The sequence below is a fragment of the Trichosurus vulpecula genome, chromosome 3 (genome assembly GCF_011100635.1).
Source record: "Trichosurus vulpecula isolate mTriVul1 chromosome 3, mTriVul1.pri, whole genome shotgun sequence".
Taxonomy (NCBI): domain Eukaryota; kingdom Metazoa; phylum Chordata; class Mammalia; order Diprotodontia; family Phalangeridae; genus Trichosurus; species Trichosurus vulpecula.
The window spans coordinates 109,245,027-109,263,783 of NC_050575.1; the positions used below are offsets into that span (position 1 = coordinate 109,245,027).

An 18,757-nucleotide genomic window follows, 5' to 3' on the forward strand; every position below is an offset into this window, starting at 1 on the left:
AAAATATGTCCTATAAAAGGGACTTTTCTCATTTTTTGCCAGTATACTTAGATCCTCTGAAAAATTCAGTTTCATCAGTGTGGATGGATACTCCACTGATATGGATCAAAAGCCCTCCATAATTTCTCATCCTGTAAATTTTGTCTGCTTTCCCGTGTATCTTCTATGAAGATCTATGAAGATCTTCTTCCTATTCTTTTAATATCCCAAAGAATACCAGCGTACTACCTGAATTAGCCTACTGTCCATTTATAAGTATAAGTAAAAACACAATAAGAGAAAAATATGCTCACCTCCCAAAGCATAGAGTAGTTCCAAAGCCTGGACCATAGACTGTGCTGGAGGAGGCTGTAAAAAAAATTTAAGTTTAAATTAAACTCTTCTGGGACCACTGTTGTGAAACTATGAAGATTTCCTCCCTGAATTACTGTGTATCTATTCTGTACAAATTCACCATATCACTAAAACACAGCACACCAAAGCTCTCCATCCCACATGAATAGGGACCAACCAGATGATCTCTAAACATAGACATTTATATCCTTTTTTCTGATAGAGAAAAGTATTAACTTTAATCCAATTTCTACTTTCTGATTCTATCTAGTCTCTTCATGTTACATAAAATTCTCTATTTTTGTTTTATAGTCACATTAAAAAAAAAAACAAAGGAAAAAAGGACAAGGTCAAAAAGTAGCAAAACTTTGAGCAAGTCTAGAATGAGACAGTATAAAGCATTTTCTTGGCCTCTTTGTTATTTGTTTATTTTTATTTATTATTGTTTGGTTCTATGCAAAATGTGTAGGGTAAGATGTTATCCTTTGTTTTTCATGTTTGTTTCTTTTTACTGTTGGATCTTAAGTTCACAATTCTAAAGATTTTTAAAATTTTAATGTAAAAGTAGTCACAAGAACAATATCACCACTTTACATTTGCAAACACTTTCACAAAACACTTTCTACATGCCTTTGTTTCATCTAAGCTTCACAGTATTTCTAATAAGATAGGGAGAAACAAGTATTATTATACTCATTAGACAGAAAAGTAAGTTGAAGAAGACAGAAATTATGTGACTTGACCAAGTACACAGAATTAATTAGGTAATAAGAGACACATGAAATAGAACACAGGTCTCCAATGCCTTTTCCAATATGCTTCAACTGTATACACCACACTGACTTTATAATCTGCTAGAAAAGGATTCTGAAAAATGGATGATCTATGACTAATGCAACTGTAGAAACTAATGTTTAACACAAAAACTGCATTTTTTAAAAAACTACTGTAATATTCCTACTTCAAGAGGCCTAACTCTCCTTCATGGCACAAAGGCCTTTATGGGTTTTACTTGCTATATATAGCCTGAATTGTTAGATGAGATTTTGTACATTTATTATCCAAAAGCTGATCCACTATCAAACCTTTATACTGCTTATACTGGGAAATAGTATTAACACTCATCTTAATTTAGTTTAAGAGAACATGATTTGACCTATGGTATTTTTGAAGCTCTATAATAACAAACTATGTTACAAAGGGCAAATGGAAAGGAGTGTTGTTTTCATGCATTCTAAATGTGAAACTACAGAGAAATTACCTTTTCAGTAATGCTCAATTACTACACTTTGCAATCAATCTTAAAAAACTAGATGCTAGATTATTAGCTCCACTTTTTTGCCCAGTAGAGGGAGCTCAGAGCAAGACAGAACTTACAGACATGAAATGGAACCTGAGGACATTGTCAATTCCTAGTGCTTTTAGCTGCAAGATGACAGGTGCCAGGTTACTACGCTGCATCTCAGGTACAGTGGATTGAGGCAACTTTTCAAAGTCTTCCTCTGAGAACAGGAAAGAAAAATTCCTGGAATTAAGCTTCACAATCATAACATCAGTGACTTTACTCTTCTATAGCACTTGAATGTTAACAAACCACTTTCCCCACAACTAAAAAGGTAGTACTAAGGTAGTGTTATTCTCATCTTACAGGGAGGAAACTGAGGGTCAGGGAGTTTAAGTGATTTGGTCAAAGTCACAGAGCTAGTTTCCTGACTAGATTCAGGATTCTACCATACCACACCTGCTTGAACTATTGACGATGCCTAGGAAGTGGTAAGGGAGAGCATCAAGAGCACAAATACGACAGTTAGCCATGGAGAAACATCTTCTTACAGAAGCACATAAGATCATAGATTCACAGAAGGAAGGGACCTAAAAGACCATCTAGTCCAATATCTTCATTTTAGAAGTAAGTAATCAGCAAGCAAAAAGCTAGGCCTAGCTGAAATTAGTAAAGGATAAATTTTAATGGACCTTATCAGTATGATTTTATTACTTTCTCCAGCAAAACTAGGAACAGAAAGTGAACGTGGCCGGAGCTGAGAACTGGTTCATTCAGTAGCAGATCATGAAGATATTCTGTACAGTCCCTTAAATAAACTAGTGAAAGAGACAGAAAAGTATTTTTACATAAAGATAGTTATATCAGGTGTTAAAGGATGTAAGATAATGCTGTTAGAGATGAACATTTTGATGCCCAGAACAAATAGAAAATGAACCTGTTTAATAAAAACTGTTAAAATATGTGTATGAAGAAATAGCTTCCAGATGGATTTAGACAGAAAGTCATCTGTAGCATAAATAGAATGACTCAAATTGTGTGAACTATGTCGATATATCACTTACATGCAAATAGTTTGATGATTTAAAGGGGCAGAGAAAGAACTTTTATTTATTAAATGTGAATAAAAAGAAAGTTCAAAATACAAAATGGGGGGGAAGACTGTGTAGAAGACTTTGGAGCTGCAGGACATCATGGCCCCTTAGCTCATTTGCATATAACTTTTATTTCTAAAAAGGGTAAAATTCACAAAATGAGAAGTGTTATATGTATTTGGTGACTGAGGGATCATTAAAAAAAAGGTCTGCTGATTTCATGGGGAAAATCTGGTGATTTCACCTTTTTAGTTTCAAGTGGTTCTCATTTAAACTATGGCAGATAAAACCCAGGATAGGAACCTGGTTTGAAGGCTAGTGACAAGAATCTGTGGTGAGGCCAGAAGATACACCATAGGATGGAAAAGCTATGCGATTTGAGTAGTGGCAGCTAAAAGCAGTCAACTCAGAGAAGGCTTCAGCTAAGTGGTCCCTGATTGATGGGAAAGAGAATTGATTTCACTAGCTAAGAGCTTCAGCCACACCTACTGCCCTTTGGTGCCACCTAGAGATGAAGAGAGGTGAAGTGTCTTTTGAGCGCCCGCTGCTCCCTGCTGTACCTCTGGTTTGAGAAGAAACAGCTGATAGGAAGAAAGGCACTTTCAGTTGCTTTATATCCTGGTGAGCTGACTAAGCTTGTCTGGCTTGCTTTCAGAGTCGACCTAAACTGTGTTGCTATGTGATCTGTACTTACTGAACAGATGATGAATCTTGGTGAATAAATAACTGGCTAAATGGGTCTGTTAGAACCCTGTTTGTATAGCCAGTCTGAAGAATTGTGCAGTTCTCTGCAAACTCACTCATATTCCCAAGCAGTCTTTAAAGGGTAAATGTAAGCTGAAAGAGCATGTAAATGTAGTTTGAGTACAAAACAAGGTTGCCCAACTGAAGAGCTGTGAAGGTCAAAAGACAAGCAGCAAGCAGAGAAGCAGTTTTGTCTAGGGCAGATGTTCCAGAACGGACTGATGGCATCAAAGCCATCCCTTAGCAGTTACGCACAGCAAATGGGTTTTCCCTTCATATGTGCTTCCCTGCCAGGTTCCTATAAGTGTGTGCTCACTCTCCCCAGCAAATACTGAGGGCACTGATGTAAGATTTGGGACAGGTAGGGTAATTTTCAAAGACCCAGGTCTTAGAATTTGAAATAGTTAAAATGATGATGAGGGCTAAGGTGCAGATGGTTGAAATGGAAAGGAAACAGAGATGACTACATAGTTCAGTAAAGAGAACTGCGGAGGCCAGAATTTTTTACGGAATAACAAAATGGCCTTATTCTTTGAGAGCTCAGTTTTAGAAATTGTCAAAAGCCATGCAGAAACAATTGTGATTAATAAGGTGAGCGACTGAATGATAAAATGTAATCATAATAGCTAACACTGATAGAGTGCCTCCTATATGCCAGGCATTGTGCTAAATGCTTTACAAATATTATCTCATTTGATGCTCACAAGAACCCTGGGAGGCAGGTGCTTTTGTTATCCCTATTTTACAGATGAGGCAAACAGAAGTTAAGTGATTTGTCCAGGGTCACAAAGCTAGTAAGTGTCTGAGGCCAAATTTGTAGACTTTCTGACTACAGGCCCAGCACTCTTATCTACTGTGCCATCTCACTGCCCTTAATATTATTTGGGGTCAAAAATAAGGTGTGACAAGAAAGTAATGAGGTTGATTTTCTTGTGTGGCATGTAAACTAGGTCTGAAAGCAATTCCCGAAGAAGAGTTCCAAAAGGTTTAAACAACAGCAGCACTGCTAAAAAAAACAGGTTGCCTTCCAAGTTTTGATGGGCACAGTACTTAAATGGATATATAAATTAAACGTTTTTTTTAAAATTGCTCCATTACTTTAAATAAGTCATATATAACTTCTACCTATTGAAAAGGATGTTAATGGCTACTGTGTGTAATACGTAGTTTTGTCCCTTCACATTAAATGTTTGTCACACTTCCTTTTCCTCTTTGCAGAAGAAGAGGACTAGGAGTGTGGAATGCTACTGTCAGACACACTGACACACTGGCTGGTTATACCGAATTTTTAAAAATTATTTAATCTTTATTACAAGGAGTAAGTCACTAGATAAAGTAAAACAGAGAAACATATTCAGAAATAAGGATGAGAGAAAAACACGAGATCAATAAAAATAAGATTTAAAAAAATAAATAAACATACTAACCTGTATAGAGTCTGTAACATTTCCCAGAGCGGTTGCGACCTGCACGTCCTGCTCGCTGATTGGCTGATGCCTGTGACACTGGAACTACCACAAGACATTCAATAGCTGTTTTGGGATTATAGGCTCTAAGTTTCATAAAGCCACAGTCTATCACAAACACAATTCCATTGATTGTAATAGATGTTTCTGCAATGTTGGTTGCCACTATCACCTAAAGGTAACCAAAAATAATTTTTAAAAAGTACACTGATCTTTTCCAATTTTAAACAAATATCAAATACAATCTAATATTGAGAACATGTTTTAAAGTAGCCAAATATAATGCAAATTTTAAGGCCTTATCTTCAGAGATTATAGAAGCTTTCTTGGTGTAGCTAAGGAATAAACTTGCCTTTGTAGAGCATGTTCAACTTTTTCATAGTGCCTTTATGGCCCTGTTTTTTACTTTGACAATTACCCTCTAAAATAGGAAGGCCAAGCATTATCCTTTTTTGCAAGTAGGGAAATTAAATTATTTGACCAAGATCACACAGAAAATTACTGATAAAACCAGGAATAGAACAAAGGTCTTCCTCCTCCCTCCTCCTTTTACTCTTTACATTCTGACCATGCTATGTCCCAAGTCTCCATAGTGGTGAAAAAGAAGCTACTACCATGGTATCCAAAATTTGAGGTGAACCCACAAACTTCTACTTCCCCCCACTTCCCTCTCACCCTGCCATCCCTGCCCACCAGGTGCTGAAGGCAGCAATCATAAGCCAACTTTCGACCTGCCTATGTATTCTTGGCAACTCAGTGGAAAAGCACAGCAATATTACACTTGGGGAAACTAAGCACAGTGAGTAGAAGACTTGCTGGATCCTCCAGTTTTCCAAGGTGAAGCTCCCTAGTGACTGCTTGCCAGGCTCAAAAATAAATGCTTTTAGACACACCCAAACTTGAATTTAAAGGTGGTACTACAGGCAAATTGTGATTCAAAACAAGTGGACCAGAAACCACACCCTCAAGATTCTAATATTTTATCTACTATTGACTTATGTACATCAGTACATCATGTGCTGGGTCAGTCACTAAGCCAAGGTAGTTTTGCCATGAGGTAAATTTAAATATAGAAAAACAGAAAAGCAAGTAATTCCATACTCTGAGATTGCGGCCTCTAGTTCGATCTTAATAAAGAGCAGGTTTGTCAATCTCGGGAACATAAGCTAGTACTGTTTTGTTTTGTTATATACAGAGGCAGAGTAGAAAAAGAGCAATGGACTTAGAAGACCTGAATTCAAATTCTGGTCCTCTTATGGGTAAGGCAAGTCACTTAACCTTTCTAAGCTTCAGGATCCTCAAATCAGTATCCCATCAAAACCCCTAGATTTTTTTCAAACTGCTATCTAACAATTTACAATGGCTTCTAGATTTACTGTTTATCAACATACCCTTGACCTCCTTAAATTCATTTCAAAAATATTCCTATAAAAATGGATCGCTCAGCTAAAAAAAAGAGTTACAGCTCATCCTTGATCACGCGAAAAATGTTTTAAAGCAATATTGATAAAACGCAGGGCAAACCTTACAGCAATATATAAATCAGAGCTATTATAATATTAGTATTACCTTTCTGACATTATGTGACATTCTTTCAAACACCTTCATCTGTTCAAACGAAGGCAACCCAGCATACATGGGAAGAACACGGAGGTGCTTTTTCATACCAGTCCGAGACAATGCTCGGGCTTGTTCGATTAGCAAAGAAACAACAGTCTCTACTTCCTCCTAAAATGCAGTGAAAAATGGGAAAAGATGAGAAAAGACAAAGAGCATTTTGTGATAGTTAGGGAAAATTAAAAATGAAATTCATGCTCAACATCTTTGAGAAGCAGTACAGCACAGTAAAAATGTCACTGGATTTCAAGTCTGAAAACCTAGACCCAGTACTTTATTTATGATAATGACTGAGCATTACATACGAAAACAGTATTGCTAGGTTGATAACAAATTTAGGTGTAAAATCTGTAACTCAAGTAAAGGAATTGTGCATGAAGGGAAAAAAGTTCCTGGGGAATCCAAACAGTAACTGGGCTACTCAGTTTTCCTGTACTTGAAAGCCAAACATTACACATACATTGATTGCAAGCTGTGGCCTGTGAGGCAGCAGCAAGCTTTCTCCGAGAAAAATCATTATGTTGTGGAAAATGTGTAACAGTGGAAAGGATTACAACGCAAGTAGTTAGTTAAGGAGTGTTCAGATAACAGACCAGCACTGGGGCTTTGTTGCAGTCAAGCAGCCTGGCACCACTGGCCTATGATTACGACAATTCCTGGGAAAAGCTAGATACCGCAACAAGATATACACAGCAAAAATCAGATGTGGAAACATGTGTCTTCTGTAAATAAAAAAGCCAAACGGATTTAAGGCCTGTTGGCTGCACCATTCAACTTCCTACCAAACAAGTTAATCAATTGAGAACATGACTAACCACTTCACACTGAGCCCCCACAAGCTAATGATTCACTGGCAATTTAACCAAATTAGTTCAAACCATAGAGGTCTGTCAGTTTTCTGGAATTAAGGAAGCAAATGACATAAAACACCAAATGAATGGTTAAAGAAAGCATTAGGAATCTACACTCTAAGCTATTACGTACGTGCATGATTAAATGAGAAGATAACTACTGGGGCAATAGTTATTGGGAAAGGCTTATGGTGTAAAAAATAAAATAAATTAATAAAATATTGGTCCTTAAGAGGAAATAAAAGATCCAACGACATTACCTGGCCAGTAAGGAATGCCAAGATATCACCATCACCCTCTGTTTGGTGAATTTTCATCACAGTTTCCACAGTTGATTTGACATAATCTGGAACAGGACTGCCAAAAAAAAAAAAGACTAAATTCACTTACTATAACCTGTATTTTAATTAGAAATCAATCATTACCTTGTTAATTTGGTAACACAGCCTCATGAAAATAAGAAACCACCCATCAACATAGGCCTGGCTAATTGAAAATTAATATACAGGAGGATACAGGAGAAAATGTTTCCCTCTGAAGTATGTGTCACTTAATATTATTCTACTAAACAGGCACCATAGATATTATGGGTTTTCCTTTAATGTTATTTTATAAAAAGATGAAATGAACACATTCAATACTTAAATAGATGTGTTTTCCTTTGTGAAAACAGCATTCACTATCAGTGGGGCAGGCATTTCAATTTCTTTTTGTCTTAGCAGTGTTGATCCACAGACATCCTCCACCTAATATGCCTTATCATTTTCTTTTTCTTTTTAATTATTTTATTTATTTGTTTTTTAGTTTTTAACATTCACTCCCCTATCATTTTCAGAGAAAACTGATTGAGGTTGAAGGGCACAATCTACAGCCATTCAGAGCTCAAATTTACAACAGTTACCTACCCACATAACCCTGCTCCTTGCCTTTGTCTCTTCACTAGTTAACAGACACAGGCCAACCACTACTAATCACCTACACAGACCTCTCAAGAGCCTGGAAATGGAAAGGAGGCAGAAAGCCAGGGGACCAGTTAAATCAAGCTTCTAGCTGTCAGAATCCTACTTGCCCCAGGCCTGAAAATTAGTACCCTAGATTGAACCTCAGAGCCACCTCGTCCAAGACTTTCATTTTACAAACAAAGAAACTAAGACCCGGGAAGTTAAGCGACTTATCCAAGGTCACACAAATAGCATCAGAGGCCATATTTAAGCCCAAGTCTCCTAAATCCAGAGCCAGTGTTCTTTTCACAGGTAACCAGAGACGCATGTAAACGTTAAGTGTTGAGGAATACTCAAGAGCTGCATTTACGTGCCTGAAAAATGATTCTGCTTACTGCATTTGTGGATGTGTGCGGTACAGTTTATATATCTAACTATATAATGCCACATAGCAGAACAAACCAAGGAAGAGAGAAATAAAGGCACATGTTATTCCTCATCCAAAGAAAGATGGGCAAAACTTTCACCATCAGAGATCTGAGGAAGCCATGAGAGCCAGAGCACTGAGGTCCTGAAATATCACTTTAATCAAAGTCTTTCCTTTCAACTAATAGAATAAAAGAAAATATATCTCCATCTGAAAATAGATTACCTTTCTAAGATATCTTAATAAATTTTGAGTACCTGAAAACCATTTCAATTCGACTATGTCCAAATGGCAGTTCTCCACAGAACTCAGTACATGCTATGTAATGTCATATCACAGATATATTTTTCAAAAGACCATTTTAAGGATTTGAATAACAACAAACCTCTGTAGATAAAAGACATCCACTGGAAATGTTCTCCCTTCCACTGTAATGATCACACATGTATCCCTACCAGGGTCACTGGTTTCATTTTGATTAAAGAAATTCCGAAATTTCTACAATATTAAAAAAAAAAAGTTAACAATTTGCTATGCATCTCCAAAAAAGCACATTTCAAACAAAAAAGAGAATTTAAATCCAGGAGCAAATGGGAAATAAAACTATATGGACAAAGTAATAGGCTTAGAGTCAAGAAGACCTAAGTTAGAATTTCACACTTAACTATCAGTGAGACCATGGTGAGCTTCTATGAGCCTCAGTTTCTTCCTCTGTGAAATGCGAATAATGATAATACCTGTAATAATACTTCACAAGGCCACTATAAGGCTCAAATGAGATAATACATGTACGGCACTCTGAAAGCTTTAAAATACTATCATTATTATTATTTCTATTTTATATTCATATGAAAATATCTACTATGCAAACAGCACTATACAAGTATTATGATAATGAAAAACAGATTCCCCAATTTCTTTAAAACTGTAGTTTTAGGCAATCACATTTTAATCAATTTCTAATAAAGGTTTAGAAAGAGAAGTCAGCCTTCAAAACTGCATTCAATATGACACACCCAAATTATTTAATGAGTAGTTCAAAGAGGGAAGCACTTAAGTGGTACTTTTGATCTGATTTCGTAAGATGCTTTGTTTCAGATAAAAACCTATGTATGCGCTGTCAAAGACAGTGCAATTTGGGGAGAATTTTTAAAATACTGGCCCAAACACTAATTTATGTTTCTTTTCAAGAAACAAATTTTATTGATATCCTTTGTTTTAAATTTATCTAGATTTCTCCCGTATGCCTCCCCCTGCGAGAGAGCTAACCCAGAAAAAAGAATATTTTTTAAAAAGGGAAAAACAATCAGCAAAACTAATTATTACACTGAAAAAAATCTGAAAATATATGGAATTTTCACACCTCTGCAAAGCAACTGAGGGAAGTGTTTTCTCCTAGCTTTCATAGCTCTTCTTTGGGATCAAGCTCATTCTTCTGTAATTTTCCAACATTTATTTCTGGCTATTTTGTGGCTGTTGCTCTATTTACATAGTTATCACTGTGTACAGTTTTCTTGGCTCTGCTTACTTCATCCTTCATCTGTTCATAGCATCTTTGTATGCTTCCATTGTTTCTTACAGACCAGTAATATTCCATTACATTCTCATACCATAATTTGTTTAGCTAATCCCCAATTGATGGGCATCTAATTCATTTCCAGTCCTTTGCTACCACAAAAGGTGCTGCTATAAATATCTGGGTGTATATGGGTTTTATCAGTGACCTCCTTGGGATATACGCCTAGTAGGAGAATCTCTGTAATGGACATTTTAGTCAGTTTACGTGCACAAGTTTAAACTGCCTTCCAAAATGGCTGTGCTGATTCACAGCTTCACAGCTTGTGCCTTTCTTTCTCCAGTAAATAGTCATTGACTATTCCCATCTTTTGTCATCTTGCCAATTTGCTTGGGTGTGAGGTGAAACCTCAGGATTGTTTTGATTTGTATCTTTCTTATTATTTGTGATTCGGGGCATTCCTTCATGTAGTTAATTGCTTGCATTTCTTTTTTGAGAACTGTTTGTTCATATCTTCTGATCATTTATTTGACAATCGTTTTTGATTATATGTATGCATTTGCATGTGTGTCAGTTGTCATATATCTGGGATAACAAACTCTCACCTGAGATATCTGATACAAAGATTTTTTTTCTTATTCTACCACTTCTCTTCTTATCCTAGATATATTGTTTGCGTAAAAGCTTTCCAAGTTCTTGTACAATAACAAAAATTACCTATTTTACCTTTGTAATTACCTCTATCCCTTGCTTGGTTAAGAATACATTTCTTATCAATAGCTAAAAGGTATAGGACCCTCTTCTTCTAACTGATGATATAATCTTTAGTATTCAGGTCACATAACCACATTGAATTTACTGTGGAATATGATGTAAGAAGTTGATGTAAACCTAATTTTTGCCAGACTACTTTCTAGTTTGTCCTATAGTTCTTATCGAAGAGGGAATTCTTTCTAAATTAACATATGCTTTCAGGTTTACTACACCCTAGATTGGAAAAAAAAAACTTTACAATCCAAAAATTCTGGAATGCAAACAGGGTAAAGAATTAGGTGCTAAATAAAATTCCAAATTACATTTTAAAAAATCATTTCACAGAATGAGTCTATAAATATTTATTGAGTACCTACTTTATGAAAAGCAGTATATTAGGTGTTATAAGAATATCTATTATGGTGTTCTCAAGTGGGAACTGCTCCCTCCAAAGTTAAAATGATGTCTTAATTGCCAAACCTAATGGCTTTCCTCAATCCTCATCCTTCTTGACCTTTCAGTAACATCTGCTACAGTTGACCACATTACTACCTCCTCTGTGAGTTTTAATGACACTGCTTTCTCTTAATTCACCTGTAACCTAGATGACTGCTCCTTCCCTTTTGCTGGATCTTCATCCATCTGAAACCCACAATCTTTAGGCATACCCCAAGGCTCTGTCTTGAGTCATCTCTTCTCCCTACATTTTCGACATCAGCTCTAGGGTTCAATTATCATCTCTGCAAATGACTTCCAGATGTATATATCCAACCATGGTGTGTCTCCTGAACACCATCCCTACACTATCTTCTGCCTATGAGATATTTCCAACTAAGTGTCCTACAGTCATCTCAAATTTAAAATGTCCAAATCTAAAATCATTACCTTCAGTCCCTTTCCTCCCCCCAAACCCTACCCCTTTCCAAACTTCCTTATTAAAGTCAAAGGCACCACTAGCCTTCCAGTATCATCCTCAAATCCTTACTCTCACCTACCCCATATATCCCCATCCAATCCACTGCCAAATCCTGTCATTTCTACTTTCATGACATCTCTCAGATCCATCCTTTTCTCAATACTCATACTGATACCATGCTAGCTCAGGCCTTCACCACCTGTTTGCTAGATGACTACAATATCCCTAATCCAATCTATCCTCCATACCATTGCCAGATTGATTTTCCTAAAGAACAGTTCTGACCATGTCACCCTCCCTGCTCCAATGAATAAACTCCAGTGGCTCTCGAATACCTCAGAAATCACATTTAAACTCCTCTGTTGACATGAAAGCTTTCTGCAAGCTGGCCCTTCCTATCTTTCCAGGCTTCTTACATATTACTCCCCTCTATGGTACAGCTGTATGTGTCTACTTGCTATTCTTCAAAAATAACACTTCATCTCTCATCTCCTTGCCTTTACACTGGTTGTCCCTCATGTCTGGTATATTCTTCTTCCTCATCTTTACCTTCTCAGAATTCCTGCATTCCTTCAAGACTCAGCTCAATTACCACCTTCTGCAGGAAGCCTTTCCCAGTCCCTCCAGCTGCTAAAGTTGTCTTCCATCTACTCCGTACAGACCTATTTATATACAAGTTTCCTCCCGCATTACCATGTGAGCTCCCTGAAGGCAGGGTCTGTTGGACTTTTTCTTCTTATCCTCAGCCTAACACAATGCCTTGCACGTAGCAGGAACTCAATAAATGCTCGCCTGCTTGCTTCTCCAAACTATGGGTATAAGCTGAACCGCTGCAACAGTCTGTACTATATTCAGTTTGAAGGGACACATTTTAGGATGGATATTAAAAAACCAGAGAGCATCCAAAGAAGGGGAAGTAGGGTTGTGAAGAGCCCTAAGATCATGACATATAAAGATGAGACGAAGGAACCAGGGTGGGTGTTAAGCCTGGAAAAGAAAAGTTAGCCTGAAGTTAGCCTATATGAGGCCTTCTCTAAACACCCCTCTCCCACTTCCACCCTCCCAAATTACTTGGTAGTTATGTCATTTCCCCAGATATCATGCAAGTTACTGAGGGCAGAAACCGTTTAGGTTTTGTCTTTGTACTCCCAGTGCCTGCACATAGCATATGTTTAATAAATGCTTGTAGATTGCCCAGGATCAAAATTAGAACAGTAGGTGGAAGTTGCAAAGTTGCAGATTTAGACTTAATCAAAAGAAAAACTTCCTAAAAATAAGTTATCCAAAAGCTTCCTCCCTGAAAATTTTCAATCAAAGGCTAGGTGACCACCTGCCCATTACACTGTAATGGGGATGCTCATTCAGGTATGGATTTGACCTCTGATGCCTGTGATTATGGCAACTACGAGTACGTCATAAAATGGTATTAAAATATTCAACAAAATTTTACTTCATAAAATATTTATCATAAAATACCTTTCTGTGTATTTTTTAGGAAAAAACTTTCTAATGTCAACTAAATTATCCTCCCTGCCCTCCCAGTTAGTGCAATTTAAGCTTTGCTTTTTAAAAAAATAAGTGATCTTCAAAATGCTTTAAATATTTGTCTAGGAAACATTTTTTCCCAACCTCACCAAGCATTAAATATATATTGATATGTTAGGACAAATAAAGACAAAATAAGAACACCTGGTACAATGCTCAAAAAATACTCCTCAGTTATTGTTTAGTCACCTTATAAGTATTTGTTTAGAACTTTAGATGGACATGTACAAACAAAGTGCTGAACTAATTACAACAAAGCATCTGGACTAATTAACACAATAATTTTCTTCCACCTATCTTGCCTCAAGGGAGCTAATAAAACTTGATTTAAGAAAGCCTATCTATATGAGCTTCCATATAAAAATGAAAGAAATCCATTTTCACATGTAAAAAAAAGGAAAATTATGAAGCAAAGAAGTTCGTTAAATACCAATCAACAATGACTTAAATTAAAACACTGTCCAAATAGACCAAATAATATCACTTTCATTTTGCAACAAACTAAGCCAGGAAAATTACATTTATATAGCATTATTCAAAATATAGTCTTTTTAGATAAAAAGCTGAAAAGCTGGTGTGGGGGGGAACCTTGCTCATTTGCATAAAGAATTTACAATTTTTGTTTTACAGTTAAAGAAAAATCAAAGGTTAAAAAAAAAACTTTATACTCAAAAAAAATAGAACTAAAATTCTAACTACATGGACACTGAAAAGTTTGCAGAAGAACAACTTAAGTCACTTGTCATGGACTCACTTAATTAACTACAAATTAATTTCTACCCACAAGTTGAACAAGAGTGTCCTCTCAAAACTGAATCTAGGACAACACGTCCTAGACTACAGAAAAGCATGTCATTCTACTAAAAGTGAAATCTTTCTTAGAGGTGAAATTTATCTCCTTCTGCACAATATTTCATGTGTTCAGTTCAAATAAAACAGAGAGGGTAGAGGGAAATGAGTGATACCTCTGCATCCAGAGTGGCTGAAGCTACAATCAATCGAAGATCCCCTCGTTTCTTTTGGATCTACAAAATAAAGAATCAAGAAACAATAATGGTGAAAAGTTGCCTTTTTAAAAAAAAAAAGAACTAAGTGCTAGGTTATACTATGCAAAGGTAGGAGGGGAGGGATTTGGTATAAGTAAAGAATATATATGTAAGAGACAAAAACAATGACTGGAGTGCGGCAAAGTGGAAGAGGGTAATATGGATGCGTGAAAATCAGACTTTTCTGTTTTGATATACAAAGGTTGGGGGACTAAAGAGAAAAGGGAGGAAACAGCCTGTATATCAGGGGGAGATCAATGTGCATACATTCATCTATGAGGGAAAAGGATCAGTCTAAGAGGGGCAGTGAGGTACAGTGAAAAGAGAGCTGGATTTAGGATCAAAAGACCCATAGGTTTGAATCATGGCTCTACTCTTTATTAAATGTTGCCTCTGAGTAAATCATCAAACTTTTCTGAGTGTCGGATTCTCTGTCTATAAAATGTATATCATAAATGTGAGCTATTACTATTATTAGTATAAAAAAGCTGTTACTATTATTAGTATGAAAAAGGGAAGTACAAGCTAAGGGAAATGTCTAGATATGAGTTTATGGGATAGACCAGTGGTGTCAAAGTCAAATAAAAATGGGAGATACTAATCCATTCGTGAGGCTCCCTCTGAACCACATACTGAGTTAGTCTTAAAATGTAATATTATCTATATTTTATTGTATTTTTATTTATTTTGTTAAATATTATCTAATTACACTTCATTCTGATTCAGGCCATACTTGGGAGTGTTGTAGGCTGCATGTTTGATACCCCTGGGAGTATACTGTGTGGTGGGGAATGGTGAAAAGCATGCATTAAATATGTCTAAGCATTTATGGGGAGAATGTAAAATAGTGTACAAAGGTGTACTTTTGGGCTGAATATGATGGATGGAGCTACGCTGCAAATCCAAGGGTAATCACTAATGAGGTGATGTTGACATCTAGAATAGGGTTATGTGCAACATGGTCAGAGTATACATGGGATGGGCAGGTGTAGGACTGTACAGTTAAGAGTATGTTCTTATAATGGAGGAGTGGATGATACATGGAGGGGTGTGATAGCAGATGAATGAGTGGATTAGTGAACTTTAACACTTTTGTCACTACATAGAGATAAGCAGTACTAAAATTGGGGTGAATAGCTACTAAAAATGGATGCATGATAAATTACACAGACAAGTATCTGTGCTCCTTACCAAATATGTAATATAGATGTGAATATGGTCAAATTTTTGGAATTGATACTCGTTATGAACCAAACCATAATCTTTGTCCCAAGAAGTGTGAATCAATCTAAAGACATATTATGCTAGTTTACTGGAAGGGCAGCATGTTAGCAAGCCAGACACTTCCCTCTGTGCACTGACAATGAAGTATCTGTTGATCAAGCAGTAAGAGTATGGAAAAGATAAATGAGAAGCAAATGGCACATATTCTACTCAGTACCCAAGAAGTCCCCGTAGCCGCAGAGACTTACCTTTTTTAACAAGCCAATAGCAATATCTGTATATAAAGTTCTTTCATGGGCTTCATCCAGCATAAGAGCACTATTAAATAAAAGGGGGACACATTTCAGTAATAGTGGAAAAAAACAAGCATTCCCTATATGAATAATCAAATCTAGTTTTCCAAAGGTGTTCTGGGAATTTAGCCATCTATTGCCTTTTAGTAGCAGCAAAACTAGTTATCTGAAAATGCAGTGATGTTAATACTAATAAAAATTTGTGCATCAACTCAACATTTACTGTATCTTCAAAGAACAATGCTGTGTTTACTTTCATGTCTAAAAGGTTTAAATCAATACAGTACTACAAAAGGCATCATTATTTCATTCTGAACTGTATCATAGGCAGAAAAACTATGTATCATATGAAAAAATGGTGCAGTCTAAATTGCACACAATAGCTAATGACAGAGGGCAGCGTAAACTCAAAACCATGTTTGACCTAGGCACTGTCAAACGTACTCCAGGTGCAAAATTTGGGCTTCATCTGGAAATATGAAAGCATGTCTTCCCCAACTTTATCTTAAGAAATAAAAATGTAGACACGTAGTAGTACTCATTCAGTAACTAAGAGGTCTTTTGTTGTTGTTGTTAATTAAGTAGTGTTAAATTCGCTAATCAATTACACAATTCCTTCACTTGGCTTTCACTATATAGGTCCCATATTGGTATGTAAGTGGGAAGAACTCAACACAATTTACTGGTGTTTTAACAATCATGTTTTTTGACTATTTTTAAATGTCAACAAAGTGTTTCTGCTACCTAAACTATAAGATCACTATTATTTCATCATTCTGAGCCTGCAAAATGACTTCTCACAGAAAATTTTAATTAAATATTTAAGAATTAACAAAGTTTGAAGAAAATTTGTCAAGAAAAGACATTTACCTATATTTTGTTAATAATGGGTCAACCATCATCTCCCTGACCAGCATTCCATCAGTCAGAAACTAAATGGAAAAAAAAAAGATACAATTGAATTATTTACAATACAGTCTCACTCAAAGAAAAACAAAACCCACCTTAAATGAGCTAAAAGTATAACCTATTGACAAGATAAATCTATGTGTAATACCAATCCCATTTCAGCAGATTCTAAGAAAACATCTAAATGCTTTGTCTACCAATTGCTGTTTGAAATAAGTGGACAATCAACAGGAGCTTGTCTTTTTTTAACTGAGATTTTTGTAGAGATGATGTTTAAGATTATATGGTATAAAAGTACATAAATATTATTTGGGCACCATTTTCCCTGGGTTTTTACTATTGATATTGCATATAAAGAAAGAAGTCAGAGATATATTTGCAGTGTATGTTTAAACTAGACAAAGACTGCAGATTGACTGTTGTAATTTTACCTTATCTGTTCATTCTCTAGTTCACATAATTGCATCTATGCTGCCAATCCTAGGAGATCATCAGGAGATACTAACATCTAAACTTTACTTCATTCCAGAATTCCCATTCCAGGCATTTCTTAATCTAATTCACTGCTACATTCTAGACTTGGAAGGGTAGCACAGGGGCAGGCACATAGTAGACTCTTAAACTCTTTTTGAATTGGACTGCTACATTAAAGTGAAATGGTAAACAGTGAATAAAAATGCAATATTTTACTCAGTGCTTAAATGCCAATTATTTTAATCTTGGCAAACACAAAACATAAACTAAACATAGAAATATAAAGATGGAGAAGTCATAACTGGTGAAAAAAGTAGTATTTTCATGCTTTGATTTATCAATTTCCACTACTTGGCTTAAAGTCTTAAGTCCCTTTAAGTGCAAATATTTTAGAAAAGCTATGTGAGGTGGTGGAAAAAACACCGAACTAAAAGTCAGGACACCCAAGTTTTGTCCTAGTTTTGCCTGAACAAGTCATGTAACCTCTTAGGCCCACACACAATTGCTTGAGGGAATTCAATTAGATAATCACTGTGTTCTCCTCCAGTTCTAAATACGTACTATTATTCTACTCTGATTAAATACTTCCCAATTAAACTAAAAAGTTCCTTGAGGGAAAGGACCATGCCTCTATTTCTTAGGTCTTTTCCCACGGTGCCTGTGTCAGGACACAGTGTATAGCAGAAATATGGTATATTTTTGAATAGTCAGTAACTGTATTAAAATAAGTTCTCTATATGAGCATGAATCCTTTAATTTTTTTAAATGAGCAGCACTTATTGCCTTCGTTATGCTAAAGAACAGATGGGGAAGTTTGAACATTTCACCTTAATTCGTGTAGCTTGCGGATCAGTGCAGTCATCAAACCGAATACAATAACCAACCTCATGGCCCAGCACTGCACCCCTTTCTTCAGCAACTCTCCCTGCAACCTTTGAGGGAAAAATGGAGACAAAGTTATTATGCCACTGCATACGACCTATTAAAAACCTAAATAATAAGCTACCTTCGAGTGACTGAATGTATATGTACCACTAAGAGAAAAGATGACAAAAGAACAAATAGAATTTATGACAATCTCTATGGTAGGTTTCACTAAATTTTTCACATGTTCACACTTTATCTCAACCAAAAAGAGGCCAGATGGTATACATAAGAGAGTGCCAGACATAGAATCAGTAAGATATGGGCTCAAATTCTATCTCTGACACTTAATAGTTGTGTGATCAAGAGCCTTCCTCTCAGCCTCAGTTTCCTCATCTGTAATACATAAATTACAGGGTTGTTTTGAGGCTCTAATGAAATGTACATAGAGTGCTTTGTGAA

General features: G+C 36.1%; 1 protein-coding gene across 1 annotated transcript in view; it reads right to left on the reverse strand.

Moving 5' to 3' along the window:
- Positions 1–18,757, reverse strand: part of DHX35 (DEAH-box helicase 35) — a 59,872-nt gene that overhangs the window by 20,323 nt on the left and 20,792 nt on the right. Inside the window, exons 5-14 of the mRNA XM_036752621.1 lie at positions 18,259–18,363; positions 16,919–16,980; positions 16,004–16,073; positions 14,451–14,510; positions 9,141–9,253; positions 7,648–7,744; positions 6,489–6,647; positions 4,881–5,091; positions 1,711–1,835; positions 294–348 (exon numbers count right to left, since the gene is read on the reverse strand). Coding sequence (XP_036608516.1) covers positions 294–348; positions 1,711–1,835; positions 4,881–5,091; positions 6,489–6,647; positions 7,648–7,744; positions 9,141–9,253; positions 14,451–14,510; positions 16,004–16,073; positions 16,919–16,980; positions 18,259–18,363 — 1,057 coding nt within the window. The remainder of the gene's footprint in view (positions 1–293; positions 349–1,710; positions 1,836–4,880; positions 5,092–6,488; positions 6,648–7,647; positions 7,745–9,140; positions 9,254–14,450; positions 14,511–16,003; positions 16,074–16,918; positions 16,981–18,258; positions 18,364–18,757) is intronic.